Source organism: Lepidochelys kempii, chromosome 2, assembly GCF_965140285.1.
Source record: "Lepidochelys kempii isolate rLepKem1 chromosome 2, rLepKem1.hap1, whole genome shotgun sequence".
Classification (NCBI taxonomy): Eukaryota; Metazoa; Chordata; order Testudines; family Cheloniidae; genus Lepidochelys; species Lepidochelys kempii.
In genome coordinates, this window is record NC_136381.1 from 26,958,776 (window position 1) to 26,969,621 (window position 10,846).

The 10,846-nt window shown below is 44.2% G+C and overlaps 1 protein-coding gene across 2 annotated transcripts; it reads right to left on the bottom strand.

The window, feature by feature from the left end:
- Positions 1-1,955: 1,955 nt before the first annotated feature.
- On the bottom strand, positions 1,956-10,395 carry UTP23 (UTP23 small subunit processome component). Of its 2 annotated transcripts, none has more exons than XM_073330284.2 (3): positions 10,099-10,395; positions 3,800-3,974; positions 1,956-2,914 (listed from the first exon to the last, which is right to left on the bottom strand). In XM_073330284.2, the coding sequence occupies exons 1-3, from the start codon at positions 10,284-10,286 to the stop codon at positions 2,558-2,560; spliced, it is 720 nt and encodes a 239-aa protein (XP_073186385.1). In that variant the 5' UTR covers positions 10,287-10,395; the 3' UTR covers positions 1,956-2,557. The 2 variants fall into 2 exon arrangements, with proteins under 2 accessions (XP_073186385.1, XP_073186386.1); XM_073330285.1 differs by lacking the exon at positions 10,099-10,395 and adding an exon at positions 9,945-10,086.
- Between the last annotated feature and the right edge of the window lie 451 nt (positions 10,396-10,846).

The window sequence follows — 10,846 nt, forward strand, 5'->3', positions numbered from 1 at the left end:
GGGATCTGAGTTACCCAGGAAAGAATTTTCTGTAGTATCTGGCTGGCCCATATGCTCAGGGTTTAGCTGATCGCCATATTTGGGGTCAGGAAGGAATTTTCCTCCAGGGCAGATTGGAAGAGGCCCTGGAGGTTTTTTGCCTTCCTCTGTAGCATGGGGCACAGGTCACTTGCTGGAGCTCCTTGAAGTCTTTAAACCACGATTTGAGGACTTCAATAGCTCAGACATAGGTGAGGTTTTTCACAGGAGTGGGTGGGTGAGATTCTGTAGCCTGCGTTGTGCAGGAGGTCAGACTAGATGATCATAATGGTCCCTTCTGACCTTAGTATCTATGAGAAGATACCCAGACTCCTCATCAGTGAAAGGACACTAACTACTGCTCAGCAGAGTGGCATCATGATTGGTGTGACTTAACTACTACACCCCCATTTGTAACTACACTACTTTCTGCAGGCAGGGCTTTTTCACCATAAGTATCAACGCTACCTTTGCTGCTCCAGTCTCCAGCACTCATTGCACAGGGTGGTTATGTCCTCAGCCATATTTATGCTGTAGAATTGGATGGTGTGGTGAAGCTATGGTGTTATAGGCAGTTTTGGGCCACATCTACCATAGTACTCCAGTCCACCACTGTAGTTGTATATTAACTATTTATTCCACATTTCCTGGCATTCCTCTCATGAGCAGTGGGTTGTGGGAAATTTCTACAAACCTTCCGAGATCCTTAGGGACCTAGAGAAGGAAGGGGTCAAAGTCCCATAAAGCCCTGAGAGCTATTACTTGAGAAAGTGCCTCAAAAGTGGTAACAGGCAACAAGTGCACTTATAACATAAAAACTTAATTCTGCCCTCATACTCCCTTGCGGGAAACCACCACATTTATATACTACACCTGTACAACTTTCTAATAGCCATCTTAATATTGAAGAAGCTTTGCAACTGTGAGAAATGGTGTTATTGTATAGGAAGGTACATTTTTATCTACAGATGAGACTCTGCCAGTAAAATAGTGAATGTGTTGTGTGGGGCCTAAGATCCATTTAAAATGGATAGCTTAGCTGCTTTTAAGGGATTGTGGCGTGGAGGAAGAGGGTGTTGCCCTTAGCACCCTTAACTGGTTTTACGTTTTCCCTCTTTATAGGAATTACACTGTGGTTGGGCAGACGCAGTCTGAACAGATTATAAATCACACAATTTCCATCTACATATTATACTGCATCCTTCTTCAATAGACTCTTGTCAGTTTCTATAGAATAGACTTTTTGTCAGTTTCACTTTACTGTCTCCATGTCTCCTTGCACAGGCAACCTTATGCAGGAAACAGAATAAGATGCAGAAGTGCCCTGCTATATTTTTTCAAGCTCTCTTGGCAGCCTGTTTTTATTCTGTTTTCAATCTTACAAGATGACCGAGGCAGGCTGCAAAAAAAATACAGTGCGCACCACTGCCAGCTAGCCAAGTGTTTCACAGCTCCAGCTTGGATGTGCCATACTATGAACCACCTCACTTCTTTTGTTGTGTGGCACTGTTTCAGCATGACCAATTTGCACACTTTTTCCTACCATTTCTTCCGTGCCTAAGTGACCTATTCAGGCACTAGTGCTGTAAAGGAAAACTGTCAAAAGGTGGGCTGATCCCTTGAAAGGAGTTAACCTGTGACTAACTACCTGCCTCCCAAGTGGTGAAATAAAGAGACCAACAAGCAGCTCAACTGAAGGGAGAGGTGCAGGGAGTAGGGAAGTCTCCTGCAGGAGATGCTGGGTCAGGGAAAAGACCTGGAAGGGAACTAGCCACACTAGCCAGGTGGAAGACCTAGCAGGGGGTATACATTCTGCATAGGTAGCAGCCTGCTGAGGCAGAGGCCTCAGAAGGATCCAGGTGGTTTGTCCATCTTGATTTAATTTGAACTGTGTTTGAGTTTCAATAAATGTATCCCACAGAAAAAGCAATGAATACTGACAGTAGAGGAAGCTTTACTGACGCACAGGTCTGGAAATTGGACACTGGCTTACATGAGAGTGGGAAATACAGACAAGGTTTGATGCAGAGTTTGAGGAGATCCTGTTACAACACCTTACAGGAAAATTTATAAAACTCATTTACACTTCCTCCTTAGGATCCCAACTAAGGCAGGGCCAGGAACAATACACACTATTTGTTCATGTGAGGGCAGAACGGTGCACAGAGAAATAATAAATAATAATATAAAAATAGTAATAATAATAATAAAAATCAAAACCACACTACTTGGGGCACTCCAGATACCAGATTTTGCAACATAACAGCTCTCCAGTTGCTCATTGTGGGCAGATGTGGTTATAGTGGGAAAAAAAGTTTTGTAATTATTTGATTAATAAAGAGAAAGTTATATTATTGGGATGATATAAATATACAAAGGTGGTGAAAGTTATAATGAAGAATATATATTTCATAAAAATAAACACTTTTATTTTCATATTAGAATTGTAAGAATTTTTTTTCTTTGCACAAAGTTCAAGCTGTATTTAAGTCCTGTACGGTTTATATGGGCAGCTTTATGCTTTCACACTCAGCTGCACTTACACTGCCTTTTCTTCTGATTTAGCCCGGTTTCGTTTTCTTTTTCGTTTCTTCTTAGCAGTGGAAGGCTGTTGGGTCTCCTGCACTTTTTTCTTTTTCTTCAGGCAGCTGAGAGGATTGGGGCCACCTGCCCTCTTACGTTTTCTTCTGTTTTCAGACTCTTTTACTAGTCCCTGTTCTTCTTTAAGATGCTCAATACTTTGTTTCTGGTGCTCTGGAACAAGCTGATTTGCTTGCATGGCTTGAACAAATGCCAGTGATTTCGGAGAAGGTTTGTCCAGCACCATAGTGTTCTGAATAATAAACAGAAGAGGAACTCCAGCCTTTTTCTTCACTTTTGTTGCCAAATCCTGGTCCTGTCAAAATCAAACATATCAGTCAATATTTTGGGATGATCAAACCTTCAATTCAAATGCAACTGGTTTTAAAAGTTTAGACAGATACAGTCTATAAAAAAAGTCAGAGTATTAATCTAGCAGATAAACCCCAATTACCTCCCTTACCATAATCCATATCCCTGACAGTGAAATTTACCTCCTACCTTTGTGGACAGAAAAAAATGTGTTTAGAACAGGTAATCAGGTAACTGCCCAAGTAATTTGCAAAAGAGGTAAATGTTCTATTAGAAGATGCTATAAGATTCTAGCAAACCATCTTATTTTCATGTAGTGCAGAATATAAAACAGATTCAAATACATAGAAGTGCTAGTGAATGCACAAAGTCACAACAGACCTAAAAATTAGTGTGTGCAGATAAGACAAGTTTCAACAGCACTTGCCAGTTTAATTATCATTTTCTATTTAAAAAGATGAACCAAAAGCTATTCCAAATTTCCAGTTTAGCATTTTAATTAAAATTACAGTATGTTAAACCAATGCTAACACAAACTGGTGGACAGGCAATCACGGCACATACAATCTTTTTGTTCCCATTCATCATGCAAAAAATCACATCCGCTGCTTGTTTCCTTAAAACTGTCATTCTGTTTTAGGGTACTGACTACAGTAACAGCTAATCATTCACTGGTGCTCACGAAACTGGTAACTTTGCATGCAACCTACAATTTTCCCATTTTGTAATTTGCATGTAAAGTTACTTGTCTTGGGCATGCAAGTCTTAAAAATTTAGTCCCAATAAACCATATAAAATCTCACGTTCATAGTTGGTAGAATTCCTGATATGTACGAATCTGAGAACAGATTTAGGAAATATGGCTTAACTTTATTTTAAAATGTATTACCTGTGTAGCAATGAAATAGTGATGAGGATTACCCATCTCAATCATTGACAATAGACATGCTGAGCCACTCACTGGATCTTTGAAGTGGGAACAGTTTCTAACTTGAAATCTTTGGGCAATTAGCTTTGCTCCATAAAGTTCCTTCCCCAATGACTCCAATTCTTTTAGAACACATCTAAAGAGCAAAAAGAAGAGTGATTTATTAGAGGAAAATAAGTGTTTTTTTAACCAAAAGCTTATGCCTAAACAAATCTGTTAGTCTTTAAGGTGTCACCGGACTCCTTGTTGTTTTTGTGGATACAGACGAACATGGCAACCCCCGATACTTGACTACTTGCACAACTGTTGTATACAAGTGTGTAGAATTCATACAAGGTTCAGGCACTCGGCAACATTCAGGGCACACCCGGAGTGTTGTGCAGGAGCTGTACACACACAGCTCCTCTCAAGGGCATGAACCTTGGAATCTCGCCCAGATGACACGAACCGTGGGAAGCTTCCCAGGACTGGGCTCAAGGCCCAAGAGCAAGGAATGCAGTAGATAGAAATTGGTAAATAAGAATGTTAAACAAAGCTAGTGTATTCCTTTTATCTGTTGGAGAATGTAATGAGCGGGGGGAGAGAAAGAATAAAGGAGAAGTGGAAAGCTGACAGGGAGAAGTCCGTTGGCAGACCAGCCTGTTTGCTTGCTTAAAGCTTTGTGCTGTCTTGTATTTGAACCGCAACACAAGTGCAAAGATTTTAAATTTTGAATTCTCAAACATGTTTGATTACAGCTGAACATTATCTGATCAGGCTCTATGCTTGTCACACAGTGCCCAATAATCTAAACGAAACAACAGTTTATCTTACTTCAGCAGATGTTCAATAGTTCTAAACAAGACTGATCAGTAACATTTGAAATATTAATAGGGACAATTCAATGGTAGTGTCAAATCCTTATACTCTTATTTATGTTTATACAACTGCTTCAATTGCTATACAAATATATTACCACATTCAAAAACATATGTCAATATAATTATGGCCACTACAAAGACATTCAAATTTCTTAAGACTGTGAGCCCTTTGGGTAGAGGACTGCCACTTCCAATATATTTAGACATCACCTACCACACAGAGCACTACCATAACACAACTAAAACAAAACAATATGCAATTGCATCAATTGCTTTATTTACTGTATGTGGTGTTAATTTATGCCTTAATGTGTATGACCACTGAGTTGCTATGAGACCTCAACTCTGAATGGCAAGACAGAGAAAAACAGGCACTGGGATGTCTGATGTGCAATCAGTTTGATTACTATTTTGCAGGTTTGCAAATACATCTACTCAGTGGAAACATTCTCTGGGATTTACATATTAAAGGGGCACGTGGGTGGATGAAAATCAGGGTCTCTGTAAAATACAGATGGTTTGACAGGGCTTGGGAAGGGTCTAGAGCTGTGCAAGGCTATCTGGGGTTTCTTCAGAGATGTGTATTGAGATGGGCATATGTGGATAGCCATATTCACTTCTTAAAACCATAATGCCATTTCAACCATAATTACACCATTGCTAGGGCAATGCTCTGATCCACTCAGTTATACCATTAAGAAAATGGAAGTCCTTTTTGTTCTCTCTCATACCCCAAAAGTTCACTGCATACTCTTTCAGAACATTTTAAGAGTGCATCTATTTCATCTAACAAAGCAATCCTGAAGCAAAGCAGCATGATGGACCAAAACCAATTAATGCTGCCGGTTAGCCTGGTCTTTGGTTTCTGTGCTTCCATTGTTATGTACAATATACTAAACAAACATATATATTTTTTTAAAAAGATCAACATTTTCCCACTGCACATGGTTAAAAAATGAAGGGAAACTGAAGAAAGCAGATACTGATGGTGAAGAGGTGGTAGATTTCAACTCTGTTGACATGGGGAACACGAAAGGATCTATCGAACAAATGTAAACTGAATCACTGCTTTCAACAGGAAGTGTTTTTCCAGGGATAGCAGAAACTATTCTGGAAGTGAAGAGATGGAATGTGTCAAACTTCTACTAAGCACAATGCTAAAATCTAGGTTGGCCTGCTCTGTGCTACATGACTGTCACTGCTGATTTATTTGAAATAAAGTGGAAGGAAAGGAAGTTAGGACAGACAGGTATCAATGTAAGAGGACGTTGTCTGTCTGCAGTTCCACCAGCTTGCAAAGTAAAGATTCTTTTTGGGACCGGTGCTCTAGGTTGAAAGCAAAGAGGGGTTGAGACAAACCAAAAAAACCCACCACCTGGGGATCAAAACACAACCCCTTTTTGTTCATTATACTTACGTCCTTTTCAAAGCAACTATGGTGCTTTTTTTTTTTTTTTAAAGTCACCCACGCAACTACCATTGTACATCATATCTTGCATTGAAAGCTGGCAATATCACAATAAGTCGGGGGCATGTGGGTGGATGAAAATCAGGGTCTCTGTAAAGTACAGGTGGCTTGACAGGGCTTGGGAAAGGTCTGCCTGATGAAGCTCAGGAAGTTCTGCTGTTGAAATAACTGTTGCAGTAACTACTGGAATATGAAAAAGGTTACACGTATGCTACAAGACCAACCATGTCAGGGGACCTGGTTACAACAGTAGTTCCTCAACATGGCTAAAACATGATTCCATCTTTGAAAGTAAGCAGTGTGAAAAACATGTGTTATCATGCCCTTGAGGCCATATCTCCAAAGCTATGCTCTCTGAAGTCTAAGGATAGGATTTTCAAAGGGTACTGAGGTAGTTCCCCAAACATCACTGAATTTCAAGTTAAGTTCTTTGAAAATCCCAGTCTAAAGAAATAAAACAAGCTGTGCAGTAGGTGAGTACTGGATTTAATTTTAACATAATTGCAATCAACTTTCTACAGGACTATGTAACTTATTATGTAACTTATTATTAGGGCTGATTAAAGAGGAAGAAACATTTAAAAATATCTTATTCAATGAATTTCACCAGTATTTGTTGCCTAATATATTCATTGAACAGTATTTAACTAGCACCACAGGTGGCTGAATTCACTGCTGGTAAATAATCTTACAGACACAATTCTACGAGTCCTACTACCTACCCACTACCCACAATTCTACCAGTCTACCCCTATCCACACGCCTGCCCCCTGACCACCCCCCCCAAACCCCCCTGCCCTCTATCCAAACCCCCCACCCCACCCCCTTACCGCGGTGCCTGGCTGGAGCCAGCCACGCCACGCCACCGCACAGCACAGAGCACTGGGTCAGGCCGGGCTCTGCAGCTATGCTGCCCCAGGAGCTCACAACATTGCGCTGGTGGCGCAGTGAGCTGAGGCTGCGGGAGAAGGGTAACAACCAGGGAGGGACCAGGGGCTTGTCTCCTGGGCCAGGAGCTCAGAAGTCAGATGTGGCCCGTGCACTGTAGTTTGCGCCGTAGGCCCATCTCTGCCCCTCAACCCACCCATGAACTTACTAACTCTCTTTTGAACCCAGTTATATATTTGGCCTTCATAACATTCCCTGGCAATGAGTTCCACAGTTAACTAGGCATTGTCTGAAATACTTATGTTTGTTTTAAATTTGCTGCCTATTGATTTAATTGGGTGACCCCTGGTTTGTGTGTTATATAAACACTTCCCATTCACTTTCTTCACACCATTCATTATTTTATATATCGCTATCAGATTCCCTTTACTTGTCTCTTTTCGAAGTTAAACAGTCCCAGTCTTTTTAATCTGTCCTCATCTGCAAGCTGTTCTGTACCCCGAATCATTTTTGTTTCATTTCTCTATAATTTTTCCAATTCTAACATCTCTCTTCTGAAATGGGGCAACAAGAACTTCACACAATATTCTAGGTGCAGGCATAAAATGGATTTATACAGCGGCATTATGATATTTTCTGTCTTATTTATCCCTTTCGAAATGGTTCCTAACTTTCTGTCAGTTTTTGACTCCTGCTGCACATTGAGCAGATGTTTTCAGAGAACTATCCACAGTGACTCCAAGGTTTATTTCTTGAGTGGTAACAGCTAATTTAGACCCCATCATTTTGTATATATAATTAGAATTGTTTGTCAATGTGAATGATTTTGCATTTACCTACATTGAATTTCACCTGACAGTTTCTTGCCCAATCACCCAGTTTTATGAGATCCATTTGTAACCCTTCACAATCTGCTTTGGACTTAACTCTTATCTTCAGTAATTCTGTACTATCTACAAACTTTGCCACCTCACTGTTGACCCCCTTTTCAAGATAATTTATCAATATGTTCAACAGCACTGGTCCCAGTACAGACCCCTGGGGGACACCACTACTTACTTCTCTCCATGGAGAAAACTGATAATTTATTCCAACCCTTTGTTTCCTATCTTAGAATCACAGAACTGGAAGGAACCTCAAGAGGTCATCTAGTCCAGTCCCCTGCACTCAAGGCAGGACTAAGTATTATCTAGATAATCCCTGACAGGCGTTTGTCCAACCTGCTCTTAAAAATCCCCAAATGATGGAGATTCCACCACCTCCCTATGCAATTTATTCCAGTGCTTAACCATCATGATAGGAAGTTTTTCCTAACATCCAACCTAAACCTCCCTTGCTGCAATTTAAGCTCATTGCTTCTTGTCCTATCCTCAGAGACTAAGAAGAATAATTTTTCTCCCTCCTCCTTGTAACAACCTTTTATGTACTTGAAAACTGTTATGGCCCCCCTCAATCTTCTCTTTTCCAGACAAAACAAACCCAATTTTTTCAGTCTTCCCTCATAGGTCGTGTTTTCTAGACCTTTTATCATTTTTGTTGCTCTTCTCTAGACTTTCTCCAATTTGTCCACATCTTTCCTGAAATGTGGCATCTAGAACTGGACACAATACTCCAGTTGAGGCCTAATCAGCATGGAGTAGAGCGGATGCATTACTTCTTGTGTTTTGCTTACAATACTCTTGCTAATACATCCCAGAATGATGTTTGCATTTTTGCAACAGCGTTACACTGTTGACTTATATTTAGGTTGTGATCCACTATGACCCCAGATCCCTTTCCGCAGTACTCCTTCCCAGGCAGTCATTTCCCATTTTGTATGTGTAAAATTGATTGTTCTTTCCTAAGTGGAGTACTTTACGTTTGTCCTTATGGAATTTTGTCAGATTTACTTCTGCCCATGTCTCCAGTTTGTCCAGATTATTTTGAATTATAATACTATCCTCCAAAGCACCTGCAACCCCTCCTAGCTTGGTACTGTCTGCAAACTTTATAAGTGTACTCTCTATGCCATCATATAAATCATCTTTTAACCAGTTACTGATCCATAAGATGACCTTGGCTTATCCCATGACTCTTTACTTTGCTCAAGATCCTTTGGTGAGGGCACTCAAAGGCTTTCTGATAGCCCACAATCACTAGAGCAAATGGATAACCCTTGTCCACTTTTGCTGATCCTCACCCCACCCAATTAATTCTAATAGATTGGTGGGATTTTATTTCCTTTTACAAAAGCCATGTTGACTCTTCCCCTACAAATCACATCCATCTATGTGTTTGATAATTCCGATCTTCATTATCATTTCAGCCAATTTGCCTGGTACTGAAGTTAGATTCAGAGGCCTCTAACAGCCAGGATCGCCTTTGAAGGCTATTTTAAAAGCCAGTGCTACATTACCAACCCTCCAGTCCAAAAGCGCAGAGGCTGGTTTATGCGACAAGTTACACAGGACAGGATGGCTCCGCTCCTTCAGAACCCTTCCGAGAGTCGCGTCTGACCCTGGGGACTTATTCCGGTTTATCGATTTGTTCCAAAACCTTCTCTCGGGACACCTCAGCCTGGCACAGCGCCTCAGACCCATGGACAGGGGTCGGAGGCTGTGCGCAGCCCGGGGCCCACCAGCTCTCGGGGCTGCCCGAGCCCTGCCCGCAGTGGGGGAGGGATACTCTGGCTTTGCGGGGCCCCGCACGGGAGGGGAACGAACCGCTTCCCTCAGGCTCACGTCGCTCTCCGCCGCAGAGCCCACCGCCGTCTCCCAGGCCCTGGCCGCTGTCCCCCGCCCGCGCCAGCCGGGGCTCCCGTGCACAGCCCCGCCCGCACCAGCAGGGTCACACGGGGACGCGGGGGTGAATCCCACGGGGACCCCTCCCCGGTGCGTGGATATCGGTTCACCTCGCGCCACCTCCGGGACGGGCAAGCGAGCCAGATGTCAGGCGCGCGCGCGCCCGCCCGGGCCACGGTAACGGCCTCCACCAAGCGCGCGCACAGGCGTCCGCCTGGTCACGTGACAGCATGGCGGGGCCCCTCCCCCGCCGCAGCCACTGACCGGGTAGTGCAGAGCTGGGTGGCCCCAGCCAGGTAGCCGGGCAGCTGATCGCGGATCTGGATCTTGTTGCGCAGCGCGGCCTGGCAGAAAGTCCCGTCCAGCAGCACCTGGAAGGGCTCCCGGAAGCCGAAGTTGTACTTGTAGAAGCTCATATATTTCTTGGCATGTTTCTGCCGCGTGATCTTCATGGCGGGAGCGGAGCCGCCCGGCCAACGGCCACAGCGCTCGCGCCTCCGGAACTAAACGGCGGCTGTTTGGCTGCCCCGGATCCGGAAACCCCCAGGCACCTGCGCGGCAAGCGGCCGCAGGAGGCGGGACAGAGAGCGGAGCGCCTTGCGAGGGGCGTGGCTAACGACACGTGTCTTTGAGAGCCGGAACAAGACTGTGCGAAGCCAAGTCACGGCCGCTCGGGCGCGCGTGACCCGTCTACCCCATCACCGGCACGCAGCGCGCGCTCGCGTGCGCGGCTAATGTCTGGGCTCGTGCCGGCGGCTGCGCCTGCGCTGCTGCCCTCGAGCCGAGCGCCTCCCGCCAGTGGGATTCGGGCGGGCGTCACCCCCACCCGCGCGAGAGCCGATCGGGACCCTGAATCCTCCGCGAGAGCCCAGCCCCCTCCCCCGTCCCGGGCCAGTGAGGGGCCCGCCCTCGTCACCCCTCCCTTCCACCTGCTCCTTCACCAGCCCGGGGCCTGGTCCCCAGGGAGAGAGGCCAGCCTGAGCCCAGGCCACCCCAGCCCTGACACCATCCA

Coding starts and splice junctions, on each gene's coding strand:
- UTP23 (XM_073330284.2), bottom strand. CDS start 10,286: ATGAAGATCACGCGGCAGAAACATGCCAAGAAATATATGAGCTTCTAC. Junction 3,975..10,098: donor ACCCAGCTCTGCACTACCCG/GTCAGTGGCTGC, acceptor TTTGCTCTTTAG/ATGTGTTCTAAAAGAATTGG. Junction 2,915..3,799: donor ACTATTTCATTGCTACACAG/GTAATACATTTT, acceptor TGATTTTGACAG/GACCAGGATTTGGCAACAAA.